The sequence below is a fragment of the Cucurbita moschata genome, unplaced genomic scaffold (genome assembly GCF_002738365.1).
Source record: "Cucurbita moschata cultivar Rifu unplaced genomic scaffold, Cmos_1.0 Cmo_Scf00023, whole genome shotgun sequence".
NCBI lineage: Eukaryota > Viridiplantae > Streptophyta > Magnoliopsida > Cucurbitales > Cucurbitaceae > Cucurbita > Cucurbita moschata.
This window is the reverse complement of record NW_019268539.1, coordinates 3,807,902-3,824,010: the sequence shown is the minus strand read 5'-3', so window position 1 is coordinate 3,824,010 and position 16,109 is coordinate 3,807,902. Positions and strand designations below refer to the sequence as shown.

Genomic DNA, 16,109 nt, shown 5'->3' with positions numbered 1-16,109 from the left:
TTTTTCTATTCGACTCCAAAAACATCGAGATGGTTTTTCTTTATGAAACACTGTTTGTAATTGAAATAAGAGTACATTTTTAGTTGAGCCTTTAATGTTACAAAATTTAATTACACTCTTAGTTCTGATGAAGTTTTTTTCAGATCTTCCCTCTCCTTTCTCATAATGGAAATGGGCTACACAATTCTCTCACTGTATATGCAAGTGTAAGCTGGGACACTGTTATTTTAAAACAATACTTTCAAGATATGGCCATGATTTACCAAATGCAACGCTAAAATTAACAGCAGGCCACCGAGATGGCGAGTAGAAGTAAAACCGACTAACGTTACATCAACTACAAGAACAATCTTCCTACCAGCAAATATTGTACTTGCACATGATGCAATCCCAAAGCTGAGTTACAATTCAGAAGGGTAAGTATAAGATGGGCATCATTCCATGAATGAAAGTTGCATTACAAACATAAAGAAAATGGGCGGGACTCATCTGAACCGACGAATCAAAAATTTTCTGCCCACCAATTCTGATTCATTAATGCACCAAATATTCATTACCGTCTCTCCCAGATTATGTAATAAGCTAAAAGTCGTCGTCATCTTCTTCAGCTATGTGCTTTGCAAGTTCTTGCTCCTGCTGTTGTCTCTCTCTCCTTTTCTCAGCGCTTTCTTTTTCTTTGTGTGAATTTGGTGGAAACCGAAGGGCACGAACTGCTTCATTATGCATATTCAGGCAAAATGCAATTCTCGAGTTGAAAGCCATCTGAGGTTCGTTGGTTGAGTAGATATCACCAGTCTCCTTCGATACCATCCATCCATTCGCATGGTCGACAGTTGCATCGATTGCTCCATCTCGGATTGCCTTCGAGACAATACTCTCAGCATCAGCAACAGGATTTGGGGAGTCCAACCTAAGCTTTTTAGCAACATCAACCAGAGAAATACGCGAATAAGAAATGCTAATGTTGCGAAGCCCAGTCCTAATGACATTATGTCGCAGCCTCACGATCAAGTTGTTGGTTCGATCTGAGCTGAAAGTACTGGAGAACTTCTCAGCAACAGTTCTGAAAAGCTCCAAGTCACCAATTCTCACAGCCTGAAAAAAAAAACATTGGTAACAATACATTAAGAAAAAGTATAATAAACTGGAATCACACTGCCATTATCTTGACTTGATCATGAACTTGGGAAAATTCGAAACCAAAATTAACACTTAAGCCAAAGATATCCCCCCTATGTTAACCCTCCATTCATGTAATTACCTATACTATCAGCAACTAACATATGGGTCCCACTAACAAGATTCCCTACATTACCACAACATTTCCGCTTCCCTCATCCTCACCTTTTTAAGAAACAAATATTTCATTTTTTGTTAGAGAAAAAAGAAATGATTCCATACAAACTTTAAACTTAATGGAAGAAAATAACTGGAAAGTATCGAAAAATTACATTTGTAAGTTCAAAGTATGGCCTCAGAGCTGTCTCCATGCCTTTCTGCATGAAAACGGTCCTCTCAGGGATTTCTCCTAGCAGCAACCGAACAATGATTGCCCATTTGTTGCATTGCACTCGAAATCCAAGCGCTGCAATGGGTGCTTTCCGAGCAGCTTGTAGAAGAGACTCCTTTGCATCTGTATACTCCAGCTGAATGGTCCTGATCTTGCCAAGGTAGAATAGGTACCTACAGAACTGTAATAACCAATCTTTATGAGATATCTAGCATTGTAGCTTATAACTGAAGTTCTAATATTAAGAAAGGCGAGAAATTCTACCTCAGAAAAACACCCCTACAATATCAAATATGATGCTTAGATTCTTATGAATTCACATACTACACAACTGCTATATTCTAAAACTTCATGAGCATATGGCTAATCATGTCAACTTTAGCAACTTCAACATCGAGTTACCTAAGGGTGCATTTAGTTTGTTATCTGAAAAAATTAACTTGAAAATAGGGGATTCAACGAAGAAGAAAGTTATCTTTTACATTTTCAGTGTTTTCAAATATATGTTTAGTTGAAGATTTGGAAACTGGACCCCAATTTAATCAGTTGTTCAAAATGAGTTTGATAATATATTTATATACTATAAATATAGTTTTTTAAATAATAATAAAGAAAAAAATAGTTGTAGTCACCAAATAACTATTAGGTTGAATATCAACTATTGTTAAATAATGTACGTACATGTTTTATGTTAGAAATGTTGTATAATTATTATCTTACAATATCATATGATTTATAATAGTATTATGTTCTACCTATTTTATTTAACAAAAATGAAATGACTTAATAAAGTTAAATACTACAATATTAAAGGCTTTGTCTTCTTTTCTCTACTTTTCTTTGACTATGCAGTTTAAAATTTCAAATCCAAAATATGGATACCAAAAACATAAAACATAATTTAAATTGCATACAAAACAAGATCTAAACTATTTAAATGATGGCCAAGTTACATCTGCTACGAGCATTTCAACGGAAAACAATGCTACCTAAGTACTGATTGAAAATCTTTTAAGAACCCACATATACTCATTACCTTAGAATAAAGAAAAGAAAAAGAAAAAAAAAAGGAACTTAGAACTCGCCTGCTGATTTGAGTGAGCTTCAAATCGGGGTGCCTTGGACCTCAACTTCTCTGCTTGATCATAGAGGTTGTAGTGGAGGTAGTTACGAAGTAGAAGGTTAAGGATGGTTTCCTACATGACATTGTTGTCCATACGTAAGGTACCATAATGAACTCACGGGTGGTATGCACCGAAAAGGTTTGAAGGACTACCTGACCCAATTCATCATGGCGCAAGGTTGCAATGCGATGCAGTGCTAGGAGGTTACTGCCAATCAAAGTTTTCCACGTCAAAAGATTAATATATTCAATTAAATATTCCTCCTCATTTATATACTCCGAATTAAAACCACTAGACCCATACAAAGGCGTAAACTTAACTACCATAACCCTATTACAGTTTTAGATGAAAACTCACCCCCTTATTTCAGCAAGTTCGCCAGTGAGTTCGTAGCTGAGGGAGTAATAGAAGTAGAGCCTGGATGCTAAAACATCGACTGTTCTCCTATTTAGGCTCTTGAGCCGTGTGATGCTTGCTGAGGCGCAAGCCTTAGCCTGAAAATGTTCAGTTAGTGCTCAGGATGACTAGCCAAGAGTTGAGGAAAAATATGAAAAACACTGATTCCTTTGCATAAAACCTCACATCGTCATATTTCTTCTGATCAATAAAAAATATTAGCACAATCAAGTAGCAGAATATCTCTATCTCGGGCAGGGGGTGCTTGACAGGAGCTTGTGTTGCCGTGTCAACGTCCATTTCAAAGTCGTCCTCCTAAGCAATTGTGCAATAATTTGAAGGCTCAGAACACTACTACCATGAACCATAACTCAAATTGATCAAGCCCACTCAGAAACGAAAAAAAAAAAAAAAAAAAAAAAAAAACTAGCTAACGACCTCAAATTGCATTATGCTGATGAAAATCAAAATTTCCTAATAATTTCTAAGTACCTTTGGGAGAAATGACGATAACCTGGTGTGCACCTCTGACCCTGGGGGGAGAACAAGATTCAGAAATTGAGAAAGGACAGAAGCCTTCAACTTCCGCCTCAAGGCCATTGTCAGACGAATGGCACGAACAACGCGCCGAACCTCCCGGGCATAGGCACCAGTCTCAATGAGCGATACAATCTCTTTCAAAACTGATTGAAAGAAGAAATCACTAAGAAATTTAAAAACCAGGCACTCTAAGGATTGAATGAAGCCCTACAGAACAAACATAAAAAAAAATTGAAAGATATCCCAATCCCTAATCCCCAGTAGAGAGCCGCATTCAAATAAACAAAGCGCAAAAGCAAGATTAAAAAATATAGATAAAATTTTCTTACGCTGAAGAGTTGAGGGGAAGTTGAAGAGGACGAAGACGGCAATGGAGCAGGAAGCTCTTTCATTTCGGCGTCTTGGGTCATCTTCGCAAGTTCTGTATGAAGATCTCACAAACTACATAGGTAAATCAACAACAATTTCGGTGGCGAAACAAAAAGGAATCAACAAAGCGATAGTTCAAGTGGATCTGACCTGGAATCGAGAGAAAGAACAAGATCTTCGCTGTGTAAATGGATCAGAGATGAAGAAGCAAGGGTTTCTTGAAATTTTCTTCAGCAAGACAAACCCTCAGTGAATGTTAGAAGAGAAAAGAAGCACGCGAATCAAAGTTACAAAACGACGTCGCTTCGGGGCTATTAATCGGTATTTTTGAATTTTGTAAAAAAAAAGTTCTATTTTATATAATATAAAATCTTTTTAATGCGGCAAGAGTCCGATTCTAACCGTGGATAATAAGAAAACCTCTGGTGGCTTCATCGAAGGCATAGAACAACACTATCACGAGAATACAGCTTAGTTTTCAGCGCTAGGGCTACAGTCAGAAATGGGNAAAAAAAAAAAAAAAAAAAAAAAAAAAAAAAAAAAAAAAAAAAAAAAAAAAAAAAAAAAAAACTAGCTAACGACCTCAAATTGCATTATGCTGATGAAAATCAAAATTTCCTAATAATTTCTAAGTACCTTTGGGAGAAATGACGATAACCTGGTGTGCACCTCTGACCCTGGGGGGAGAACAAGATTCAGAAATTGAGAAAGGACAGAAGCCTTCAACTTCCGCCTCAAGGCCATTGTCAGACGAATGGCACGAACAACGCGCCGAACCTCCCGGGCATAGGCACCAGTCTCAATGAGCGATACAATCTCTTTCAAAACTGATTGAAAGAAGAAATCACTAAGAAATTTAAAAACCAGGCACTCTAAGGATTGAATGAAGCCCTACAGAACAAACATAAAAAAAAATTGAAAGATATCCCAATCCCTAATCCCCAGTAGAGAGCCGCATTCAAATAAACAAAGCGCAAAAGCAAGATTAAAAAATATAGATAAAATTTTCTTACGCTGAAGAGTTGAGGGGAAGTTGAAGAGGACGAAGACGGCAATGGAGCAGGAAGCTCTTTCATTTCGGCGTCTTGGGTCATCTTCGCAAGTTCTGTATGAAGATCTCACAAACTACATAGGTAAATCAACAACAATTTCGGTGGCGAAACAAAAAGGAATCAACAAAGCGATAGTTCAAGTGGATCTGACCTGGAATCGAGAGAAAGAACAAGATCTTCGCTGTGTAAATGGATCAGAGATGAAGAAGCAAGGGTTTCTTGAAATTTTCTTCAGCAAGACAAACCCTCAGTGAATGTTAGAAGAGAAAAGAAGCACGCGAATCAAAGTTACAAAACGACGTCGCTTCGGGGCTATTAATCGGTATTTTTGAATTTTGTAAAAAAAAAGTTCTATTTTATATAATATAAAATCTTTTTAATGCGGCAAGAGTCCGATTCTAACCGTGGATAATAAGAAAACCTCTGGTGGCTTCATCGAAGGCATAGAACAACACTATCACGAGAATACAGCTTAGTTTTCAGCGCTAGGGCTACAGTCAGAAATGGGGGTAAAAAAATTCTCTAATATGTTATTCTAACTTTTTAAAATTTAATCATCTTCCTAATAATATCATTAATAAATCTTTAAGATTCATTGATATAATGATATAATTGTATCAAAATATCGTAACCAATAAACTCTGGAAGTCATAACAATGATCATTTACTAAAATTAACTCAACCATGGCGAATCAAATTAAAAATTAAAATATTGATATGAATAAAAGGATTTATTACTGAGTTGTGGGAGTTTCTCACAATTAAGGGAAACCCCTCCAAAAATAGGCGTATGCCGGTGAATGCGGCGAGCACACGGTATTCTTTAGTAAAAGGCGAAAGAATAGTTCGCTCTGTGCTCACCGCCCGGCTCCGTGATTTGAAGAAGTCGGCAAAGCGGCTTTTTATATTCCCAAGCGGTGTCCGTTTTTGCAACTTTACCGATGTGGGAACTGAGCTAATGTTAATGGACCAAACACTTCGATGGCCCAAAACAAAATTCCACTTTGCTATTATCCTATACCCTAAAATGTAAATTCATTACGTTATATTATTAACTTAATTGATACAGTTAAAATTTATAATTCGTGACATCTTGCAAGCAAATGACCTAATTGCAATTGGTTGCTATGATGTTATCTATTATATGTATCAGAACGTGATAAGACATTTTTTCAATGTACTAATATTTGGGTGAAAATCGATTTTTTCTAATTTTAGAACGACACACTCTTAGCATGTGATATGTTCTTGGTTTATGTTGTCAAGATCTCTAACTTTCAATCCAACACCGTACACTAGTTTTGATTCTTCGAGTACCTTTTGAGAACGTTCAAGTACCTTTTGAGAACGTCATACTACTGTTATTTACCACATGAGGTTTTCATCTCCTATCATATACTTGAACAGTAATAATGGTAGATTTTCAACACTTCAGCGAGGAACTATAGTTTGTTTTTCAAATATTAAATCTCTACATTTCATCATTTCATCATATAATAACAAAAGGTGCATCACTCTTAACTAACCCTCAAATGTCATGACCAATTAATCCGACTAATGTTCAACAAAAACAAGTTGTTCCCTACTACTAAAAGAACTTCCAAGTGCGAGTTTCAGAGAGTTACCAAAGAGGAAACGCTTTCGGGAATCTCGACGAAGAGAATACGACACAGATGAGAGAAGCTGTAGGTGATAGAGGAGAATGTCTTTAAATTATAAACACTTCATAAGAAGTTTAATAGATTTTTTTTGGGGTAATGAAGAAGGGCAAGGTAACAGGCATCACCAATCGATATTGGACGCTGAGATCGACAACTTCTACTACCGAAAATCAGATTTACACAAGACTGAACTATCAATCTAAAAGAGGGGAGAAGAACTAAGATTCTGTAAGATGATATAAATAAGTGATGCTTGTGAAACATTTATTCACAAGCTCATCATCCCATGCGTTAAAATTATGTGCTTTTTAGAGGACGCGGAGCTGCGCAAGGAAGGCAGCACAAAGATCCAGGAAAAGAAACTGGGGGCCTTGAACCCTCTGTAGATCAAGCAAATACTTCTCTTCGCGTGTTTTGTACAGCTGACAACAAAATCCAACCAAAAACAAATGAGAATGATGCGATGTAATTAGCCCTCGACATTATCTTTTCTATAGATTATCATGAAATAGCAACAACTCATTCATGAAAAAGCTCAAGAATAAATCAACCTTAGGTAATGTAATGTCAAAGGTCCTAGTTGCTGGGAAGGGATGAAAATGTATATTGAAAAATATGTAATCCTTTTCGAACGAGAGAAAATGGATTGATGACAAAAAAATACCTGAACTTCGAACTTAATAACATTCGGCGATTTTACTATGCCGTCATTTTCAATGATGGTAGACTCGTCCCCGAAGTAATGATTACTATGCACAGGGCTGTTAATCATGCCTTCATGATGGCCTGGAATTCCAGGTAACCACCTACATTTCATATTGTAGTGCCCAATCTTCTTCCACGCCACATTGAGCTCTCGTAGGGCCTTGAGGACTTCGGTCATAATTTCACGGGGATGAGCTCGAGACTGCCAAGTTAGACCAAAGAGTACAATCATAATCCGTACCTCGGGCAACATCAGTTACTAGGTTACTCAGAAAAGCAACTCAGTACCCATTCGCACACATACAACTTGTAGGCATCCATAAGAAGAAAATTCAAGCATTAAATATAGATCTATCTTCCAACATTACAGAAATGGCAAGAATGTCTCATTAAAAGTTAGGCACCAAACAGATTAAAACAAAGAAACGAACCTGTAATCCTAGAGCCCACTTCCTCTCAACGGGAAACTGTGATCTTAGGCCCATTCCTTGATAATCCATATATCCAGGAAGCCGGTGTCCTACAGCAGGACTTGTAGGATCACCAGGGTGCATAGAATTGAATCTGGTTTCCTACCAAACAATAAAAATAAAACAATGTATGTTGGACTGCACAAATACTAACATGATAGAAATGGCTAATAGTGAATCTTTTTTAAAGAAGAAAAATGTAGAGAATTTAATACTTAATAAAACAAGTGGAAAAAAAAAATCAACTGAAACTACAATAGTTGAACAAAATACAGGAGAAATACACCACAAGATGAGGCCAGAAAATTTCCCAAACTTCTTCTCTTTTGCCACTGAATATGGAAATCTTCAGGAAAATGCATTCTGGAGGGTGGGTGGAATGCTTTTTATAATAGTATAAAAAGGAATTACGTGTTTATCAGACCAGAAAAAGAACATGAATACCATAGTCTCCTGAAACTCAGCTCCAAGATAGCCACTAGAAACACGAAACCGGTTGTCCAGCAACAAATAATAAGCAACAGTAGCCTGACATATATTATCAATAACAACGACCATCAGTAACTAGCAAGGAAGTAGTTCAAGTTTCTTAAGAGAATAAGTTTAATTAATAATGCACCTCATTTTGAATCCTGTTACGAAGAGACTCCACCAGCTGATTCCTGTCAAATCCCATTTTTACAACTTCCTGAAGAATGTCTTCATCAATCTGAAAAAATAAAATAAAGTAAAATAATTAAAGGAAAAAGTTTAATTACTTGGACAAGAGAAATAAGCAATTAAGAACCTATATTGCTAAACCAGAAAAGAACTTAATTATCCTATGAAGTAGAATAGATATTGAGTACATTGGATGGTTATATGATTGACTGGTTCTACTCTTTGTTACATACCAAAAGCCTTATTAATGAAGCAAGGCAATGGCCTACTAATAACTGCCGAGTAATCCTACCAATAATATTTTTATATCTAAAAAATGCATGAGGAATGAACAGTAAAGTATCGTTCCTATTTTCTACATTGAAATCTGTTTTAAAAAAACTATATTACCAAGTTCTACATAAATATATTCTTCTAAATTTTGAATAATGCAAGTTTCAAAACCTTACACTTCCAAACAAGCCCTAATTTTAGAAATAAGAAACTCGTAGTAGACAAACCTATGTTCGCAAAAAAAAAGAAAAAAAAAAGTTAACTGCAACTTGGGTCGACATATATTTTAATCTTAATTTTAAGTGAGAACTACATAACAAAAGAAAAGAGGAAATTATATGGTCCAACTATGTTGAGAAGAAAGGCAGAAAACGAAGGAACACATTCAGACCTAGAAGTCTCAAGACTAAGAAAAGAATACAGAGTCAAATAACATTTCCAGTAGTCTTTTCCTGTCTATAATCCAAAATAGTGAATTCAGAGGTCTTAGTGTGCAAGCTCTAAAAATGTTCTCATATGTCAGGAAATTTCCTAAAAAAAAAAATAAAATCTCCCGAGGAACCTAATGAAACGATTCTGTTTCCTAAAAAAATTAATAAATAAATCTATGAACTGTTCGCTTGTCTGCCAATAAAATCATGAAAACAGAGTTGGTATAATAAAAAGTAGTAATCGGTAGGTTTTGGAGCACAAGGTGAATTGAAGAGCAAAAAACCTCTCGAGCCTTACAAAGTGCAGAAAATGCAAAGGTTTTTTTAGGCTTCTATATGATAGAGTATAGTACTATGAAATACAAGAAAATGAATGTTTAAAGAAATTACATATTTTTTCAAGAAATTGTTTAGAGAATATTTTTTAAGGATCTTTCTTAAATTTTTAGTACTGAACCTTTTTCGCCTGTTGAATTGTATCAGGTGGAGGCACGGCTAAATAGCGTGGAAGATGAGCCTGAAACCATGGGTGCTGGCGAATCTCAGGGATCGTGATGCGCTTCATTGGGTCAACCACCAGCATACTAGGGATCAGTTCTCTAGCACCAGATGATAAATGACTTGGAAGAGTATAGATTCCACCCTAAAAGACAGCAAAATTTTAGTTAAGATTTGGAGTCTTCATCACTTCTGAGACGGATTGAATTGTAAGGTGTATATATTAAATTAAATAGGTGCAACAGAGACAACTTTGTAACCATAAGGAAGAGTCCAAGCACATGAAATCAGCATCTAAAGTAAATAAATGTTTCTCCAATGCCCCTTGAGGACCCTTAGCTAGGATGCTAATAATACTAATAAATTATGGAAGGAGGTTATCCTCCCTGAGAAGCTGAAAATAATCAGATCATATATGCAAATACTGACATTATAAAAAATAAATTAAAAAAAAAAAGAGCTCCAAAAGAAGTTCAAACTCACCAAGAAACTTTGTTCCAGCCATAACAAAAATTAAGCTAAACGAAATAAATACAGAAATACCTTTATTTTCTTAAACAGGTTGGGAATGTTTTCATCGTCAAAAGGAAGAGTGCCACACAGAAGGGCATACAAAATGACACCACAACTCCACACATCTACTTCAGGTCCAGCGTATAATTTCCCGGAGATGACCTAATTATATTAAAAAGTTATGATTGTTAAATTGAAACCCAACAACAAAATGGCAACTGCTCCTTGGGAGTTACTGCACTGCAACAAACATACCTCTGGGGCAGCATAATTGGGACTCCCACAACTTGTCTTCAGAAAGTGACCATCTCGCATTATATTGCTCAAACCAAAATCAGCAATCTTCACATTATATTTTGAGTCTAAAAGCAAGTTCTCCGGCTTGAGATCTCTGTGAACTACCATATTCCTGTGGCAGTACTCCACACCAGAGATTATCTGTTCCATGAAGGTGAATTTCCCACAACATAACTAAGATGGAAGAATAGGACGAATAGCAAGTCGCAACCAATGTTTAAAATTACAATTGCAACATACCTGTTGGAAAAAATTACGGGCTTCATCTTCCTGCAACCTTCCCTTTTCTACAATATAATCAAAGAGCTCCCCAGATTTTACATACTCCATCACAACATAAATGTCTGCTGGAGTCTCTATAACCTCATAGAGCCGTATAATGTGAGGATGCATGAACAACCTCAATATTTTAATCTCTCTTCTCACTGCGCCAATTTCATAGTGAGAAAAAAGTGTAAGCCTTTCCCAGACCCAAACCAACTTCATACAAAAATTACAATGAAAAATTAAAATAATGAAACGTTCATCATGAAAAAGGGTGAATGTAAACAAATTTTTGAAATCCAAGAAGGCCGATTAGCACCTTTTTCTTGTGGTGGTGGGGTTAGATGGAATGGAGGGAACCATCAAAAGAAATTAAAAGTTCTAACTTGTAAGTAGATTGCCGCCCTTCAGAAATTTAACCTAAACTTGTACTTAGAAAACAAACCTTGAAATCAAAATGAAGAAATCATGATTGACAGACTTTTCAACAGATTCATAAATTTTATGATATTGTTTCAAGATTGAAAGTACATACAATTCAAAAAAGAATCAAACCTTTTTCTTCCATGTCCAAATTTTTTATCTTTCGGCGGTTAAGGATCTTAATAGCAACTTTATGACCAGTTAAAGCATGCTCGGCAATTTTCACTTTCCCAAATGAACCTATGCCAAGGGTCTTTCCAAGTTTATAGTTCGGTAAATTCATATCCATGCCACTACCACCACGACCAGTTGGTCCATCCATTTGACAGATCTACAAAAATGGTAAAAAATAAGAAATGAGATCAACGTTGAAGAAAAAAAATATATCTTTCATATGAAATGAGAATATGATAGCACCAAGTTGTTCACTAAAGAGATAGAAATGAATGAAATTGGTTATTCCAGGCATCATGAAGAAACATATAAAGGGTTACAGGCATCTTCCAAGGGAGTTAGAAAAAACACTCTCGACAGAGTGGGTGACAAGAAAATTACACGAATCTACTCAAAATCTCAAGTTGCCAATGATAACTATGATATGGAAGTTTATTGTGCCAAAAAAGATTAAAGTTTTGCTATGGAGTTTAGTCCATAAAAGCTTAAATAATCAAGAAAGGCTACAAAGGAAGCTTAATAATGAGTATACTTCTCCTTCAGTTTGTCCCTGTTTTTGAAGGGACAGGAGCCTATCAAGCATCTTTTCTTTAGATGCCCTTTTGCTTTGAGAGGGTGGGACCTTCTTCTTAGAGCGTTTGGTTTTTGTGTATGCCGTCCAGATATGATTGTGAGGATTGGCTCTTAGAAGCCCTCAACGGCTGAAACCTAAAAGGAAAACATAGAATTTTGTGGGGTTGTGCTTTGCAAGTGCTTGTTTGGGAGACTTGGAAAGAAAAAACAGGAGAATCTTAGAAAATAAGTCTTATTCTTTAGAAACGTTTTGCACTTTCCTACGAAATACCCATTTGTTATAGTGTCTTAGAAGTATGGAATTCTTGTGTAACAATAGCCTAGCTCAAACCTCTGAAATTGGGAGGTCATACTCCAGTAACTTTTGTTTGGGAGGGAGGTTCCTTCCCCTCTTCCCTTAGGCTGTTGGTGTTTATATTTTTTCAATATACATCCGTTTCTTATAAAAAAAAAAATTAAAATTAAAAAAAAAAATTAAATAAATAAATAAATATAAAAAATAAAAAAAAGAAGAAGAAGAAAACTTCATTGATAGAAAAAGAAGTACAAAAGAGTGGGTGATAAGAAAACTACACGATAGCCAAAATTTCCCTCCAAATACTTAGAATGTATGGTATCTCTGACTTCTTTGATACCTCTACAAGTCACTTTAAAAAATTCTATATTTTCTTCCCAATGACCCCTCCCAAAAGCATGTTTCTTTTTTATAAAAAATTGACGGCCAAGAAGATTAGCTCTAGAGCTGCCAAGGCTTTTTGAGGGAAGCGCCAAAGCAATCCAAATTTTGCGAAAGAGAGAATCAGAAGGCTTGGGCATAAGGGCAATGGAGCAAGAAATGATCCAGAATCTCCCCTTGATTCTGACATATGCAGAAAAGACAGATGAGCTTATGTGAGGATATCTCCTTTGAATCCCATTTTCCCATGTTGAGGCCCCCAACTACAAATTCCAACAGAAGAACTCAACATCAACACAAAGGATAATGAGGTTGATTAATCCCCCAATTTCCCTTTCATAAAAAAGGCCTCTGGAAGAAGAGCTTACACTTTCATCCCATCTCATAGGTTACTCATAGCCACGTTTTTAGTTTTTTAAAGCACAAAATTGGGTACAGTCTGGGAGGAAAACGGTCAGAAGTTTATAAGCTGCACAACCATTAAACCTGAAACTAGTGTTTTCCCCATTCTCAGGTAAGCGAATGCAGTCGCCTTCTCTTACACTTCACCAAAAAAACTCCCAAGGGGAATTCCTTCTAATTTTGTTATCAGTTGAGGTAAACCACCAGAACTCATTCAAATCCATGTTACTGTAGAGCACCACATGGCCATATAGAATCTCTTTCAACGGGGATTCTCAAACCTAGCTTTTAAAAGAAAAACCAAAACTCTTCTGACAAACACAATTAAAGCTTTACTGTGGATAGTATAGATGGAAAGGAATAGAATAACTTTTTGATAGTTGAGTGAACCGGGGAAAAAAACATACTACACCCACTTCGACTGCTTTCCATAATTCCACTTACCACGAACACAATAAGATGAATTCAATTACCATCGAATTTCATACTAATTCATTAAAGTTGATAGAACTACCGAAGCACGACATCACAAATTCCAAATTCATCATACATAGCTTTCCGTAATTTTTACTCACTTCAAACATCAAAAAACCCCGAATTCAGCACAAGTTATTAAGGAAAAAATCCATCCAAGCAACCCTCGCAAAATAAGCAGAAATTACCCACACAGATCAAAATTAATAGGAAAATACATAACGATAACCTCGAGAAAGACTCCTGCGAGATTCAAAGAAGGGCACCGGACAGAGATCGAAACAAAATGGATTACAAACCAGCAAATTGGGACCTGAAAAACCATATAGAGACCTTAAAAATTACAGAAAACACTCAATAGAAGAAATTCAGCGAAGATGAAAAGAGAAAAAACAGAAAATCAAAAGAAAGACATACAAGAAGGAGAAAGTGAGTGAGAATCGGCGTTATGAATGTCTGTGAATACAGAAGAAAAACCCTTATACGAGTGATAAAGGAAAAAGAGGAGAAGAAAACCTGAAGTGAGGGTGATGGAAAGTGTAAATCTGAGGAAGACAGAGTGGAATGCTGGCTGCGAGCGAAGGGAAAACGCGACGGGGCGTGGCGATGGATGTTGGGACCGATGCGGGAGAGCGCAACGACCGGGGACTGGATTCGAAGAGAGAGAAACTCCTTTTCTTCATTTCTTTCCAAATCCAAATACTATTTACAATTTCATTGTTTTCCTTCTTTTTCTTTTTTTTTCTTCACACATTTAAAGTTCTACTCTAAGTAATTAACAGACAATTTCAAGGGTTTTTTTTTTAATGGTTTTTTAATGGATTTAAAATTTTCAAAAATCATACAAATGGTAAACTTGGTATGTAATTCATATTAAAAAATATGAGTTATTTGTGATATGTAATTATAATCTAAAGGGTAAACTTTCCAAAAACCATATATACATATTTAAAAAAGCGTGAACCGCGGTCATGAGTTATTTGTGATCCATATATAGGATCGGAGGTTGATCCATGATCCATATATAGGATCGTGTTATGACGCAAAAGAGTTGGGTTCAAATACAAATTTATTTAACTTGTTAACTAAAAAAAAATAATGGCAATATTAACTAATTAGTCTTGAGAAACGTAGCTAACCTTAGTATAAAATAAGTATTAAAAGTACACCGAAAGAAAGTATTAAAACTTGGCTTGTTGGAACTTCTCAGTGATGAGAAATTCCTCCAAAAATAGGCGTATGCCGGTGAATGGGACGAGTACACGGTATTCTTTAGTAAAAGGCGAAAGAATAGTTCGCTCTGTACTCGACCTCCGGCTGCGTGATTTGAGGAGGTTTACAGCTCCCCATTATATACTCCACTGGACTGCTGAAAAATTCATTTAACCGATGTGGGATCGCGTTTTAATGGGCCTCCCTCCCACAAGCCCTTATGATCATTCATCCAAATATAAATAAATTTAAACGCAAAATTTTTAGTATTTAATTCAAATCTAGACTAAAACAACCCTTTTTACAATAACCCTTTTGAGTAAGACCACATGCAATACGTTCTTTTTTATGTACTTATTCCTTTATTGTTTAACAAAACATACTATAAGCTATAAATAATATCACCTGTTTATTCACAAAACCCCTAAATAACTTTTCAATAATATCACATAATTCATACTAAAATTTTCAATATTAAAAAATGAATTATAAAATTGATATGTTGATTTATAATTATATTTAAAAAAATTGTTATTCACAAATGTATACTTGTATGTCAATGACCCTTAATTATGAGGCCAAGGTGCGGAAGAGAGTGAGTAGTGTTAACATACAAATATATTTAACTTATTAAGAGAGTGATAAAAACAGATTATATCCTAAAAATTAGATCTAATCACACTTAAGAAAAATACATACTAAAAACTCTGAAAAGGTATTAAACTTGGATTATGGGAACTCCTCGGTGAAGAGCAATCCCTCCAAAAATAGGCTTATGCCGGTGAATGGGACGAGCACACGGTATTCTTTAGTAAAAGGCGAAAGAATAGTTCACCTTGTACTCGACCTCCGGCGGTGTGATTAGATATAATTAACGGCTCCCCATTTTATACTCCACTAGATTGCTGAAAATTTTGATTTTACCGATGTGGGATCTCGTTTTAATGGGCCGGAGTCTGTAATGGGCCTCCCCTCTCATCCATCACTTATACCATCCGATTATTCATCCAAATATAAATAAATTTAAACACACAATTTTAGTATTTAATTCAAATCTCAACTCTAAAATTATTTATGTAATTCAGTAGTGTTGAATGTGTACGTGAAGTCAACTGTTGATGTCCTCATACTTCTCATTGTTGTAAACAATTCAGATGTGAATTTACTATGTCTTTCTCAAATGAGATAAAAAAATTCCATTTAAACGGAAGATAAAAGTAAGAGTGGCGAGAAATTTTTATGGATTAGATAAATTTTTTATATTTTCTTTTATCTAATCATTTCATTTTTAGATTTTTTTTTTTTTTTTATAAGAATAACATGGTAAAATAGAACTATACATTAGAAAAGTTTCTTCACAAAAATAATTTTTTTAAAAATTAAAAACATGCAAAAAAAAAAAAAAAAAAAAA

General features: G+C 35.4%; 2 protein-coding genes, 2 non-coding genes and 1 pseudogene across 11 annotated transcripts; all 5 read right to left on the bottom strand.

Moving 5' to 3' along the window:
- Window positions 1-258: 258 nt before the first annotated feature.
- On the bottom strand, window positions 259-5,281 carry LOC111460341 (probable 26S proteasome non-ATPase regulatory subunit 3). Of its 4 annotated transcripts, none has more exons than XM_023103573.1 (9): window positions 5,143-5,281; window positions 4,953-5,064; window positions 4,576-4,830; window positions 3,217-3,345; window positions 2,992-3,128; window positions 2,787-2,841; window positions 2,596-2,706; window positions 1,452-1,691; window positions 259-1,095 (listed from the first exon to the last, which is right to left on the bottom strand). In XM_023103573.1, the coding sequence occupies exons 2-9, from the start codon at window positions 5,031-5,033 to the stop codon at window positions 583-585; spliced, it is 1,521 nt and encodes a 506-aa protein (XP_022959341.1). In that variant the 5' UTR covers window positions 5,034-5,064; window positions 5,143-5,281; the 3' UTR covers window positions 259-582. The 4 variants fall into 4 exon arrangements, with proteins under 4 accessions (XP_022959341.1, XP_022959340.1, XP_022959339.1 ...); XM_023103572.1 differs by having other exon boundaries at window positions 4,953-5,044; XM_023103571.1 differs by lacking the exons at window positions 4,576-4,830; window positions 4,953-5,064; window positions 5,143-5,281 and adding exons at window positions 3,523-3,777; window positions 3,900-4,011; window positions 4,090-4,227.
- A 467-nt stretch (window positions 5,282-5,748) lies between these two features.
- On the bottom strand, window positions 5,749-5,861 carry LOC111460476 (annotated as a pseudogene).
- An 816-nt stretch (window positions 5,862-6,677) lies between these two features.
- LOC111460271 (SNF1-related protein kinase catalytic subunit alpha KIN10-like) lies at window positions 6,678-14,199 on the bottom strand. Of its 5 annotated transcripts, none has more exons than XM_023103448.1 (12): window positions 14,002-14,199; window positions 13,709-13,798; window positions 11,319-11,517; window positions 10,740-10,924; window positions 10,458-10,640; window positions 10,233-10,364; window positions 9,649-9,834; window positions 8,447-8,536; window positions 8,272-8,355; window positions 7,789-7,929; window positions 7,317-7,559; window positions 6,678-7,074 (listed from the first exon to the last, which is right to left on the bottom strand). In XM_023103448.1, the coding sequence occupies exons 3-12, from the start codon at window positions 11,506-11,508 to the stop codon at window positions 6,961-6,963; spliced, it is 1,548 nt and encodes a 515-aa protein (XP_022959216.1). In that variant the 5' UTR covers window positions 11,509-11,517; window positions 13,709-13,798; window positions 14,002-14,199; the 3' UTR covers window positions 6,678-6,960. The 5 variants fall into 5 exon arrangements, with proteins under 5 accessions (XP_022959216.1, XP_022959214.1, XP_022959217.1 ...); XM_023103446.1 differs by having other exon boundaries at window positions 13,715-13,798; XM_023103449.1 differs by having other exon boundaries at window positions 13,709-13,806; window positions 14,002-14,163.
- A 487-nt stretch (window positions 14,200-14,686) lies between these two features.
- LOC111460478 lies at window positions 14,687-14,804 on the bottom strand. Its single transcript, XR_002713424.1, has one exon. It is a non-coding gene; the product is annotated as a U5 spliceosomal RNA (small nuclear RNA).
- A 630-nt stretch (window positions 14,805-15,434) lies between these two features.
- On the bottom strand, window positions 15,435-15,552 carry LOC111460479. The gene has a single exon (XR_002713425.1). It is a non-coding gene; the product is annotated as a U5 spliceosomal RNA (small nuclear RNA).
- Between the last annotated feature and the right edge of the window lie 557 nt (window positions 15,553-16,109).

What these genes read in the sequence shown, in the direction of transcription:
- LOC111460341 (XM_023103573.1), bottom strand. Translation starts at nt 5,033, where the DNA reads ATGACCCAAGACGCCGAAATGAAAGAGCTTCCTGCTCCATTGCCGTCT. An exon ending in GAACTTGCTGAAATAAGGGG is followed by an intron (nt 2,842 to 2,991) that starts GTGAGTTTTCAT and finishes TTTGATTGGCAG; the next exon opens with TAACCTCCTAGCACTGCATC. An exon ending in AAGCTCACTCAAATCAGCAG is followed by an intron (nt 1,692 to 2,595) that starts GCGAGTTCTAAG and finishes TGGTTATTACAG; the next exon opens with TTCTGTAGGTACCTATTCTA.
- LOC111460271 (XM_023103448.1), bottom strand. Translation starts at nt 11,508, where the DNA reads ATGGATGGACCAACTGGTCGTGGTGGTAGTGGCATGGATATGAATTTA. An exon ending in CCCGTAATTTTTTCCAACAG is followed by an intron (nt 10,641 to 10,739) that starts GTATGTTGCAAT and finishes TTCATGGAACAG; the next exon opens with ATAATCTCTGGTGTGGAGTA. An exon ending in TTATTAAGTTCGAAGTTCAG is followed by an intron (nt 7,075 to 7,316) that starts GTATTTTTTTGT and finishes TTTTGTTGTCAG; the next exon opens with CTGTACAAAACACGCGAAGA.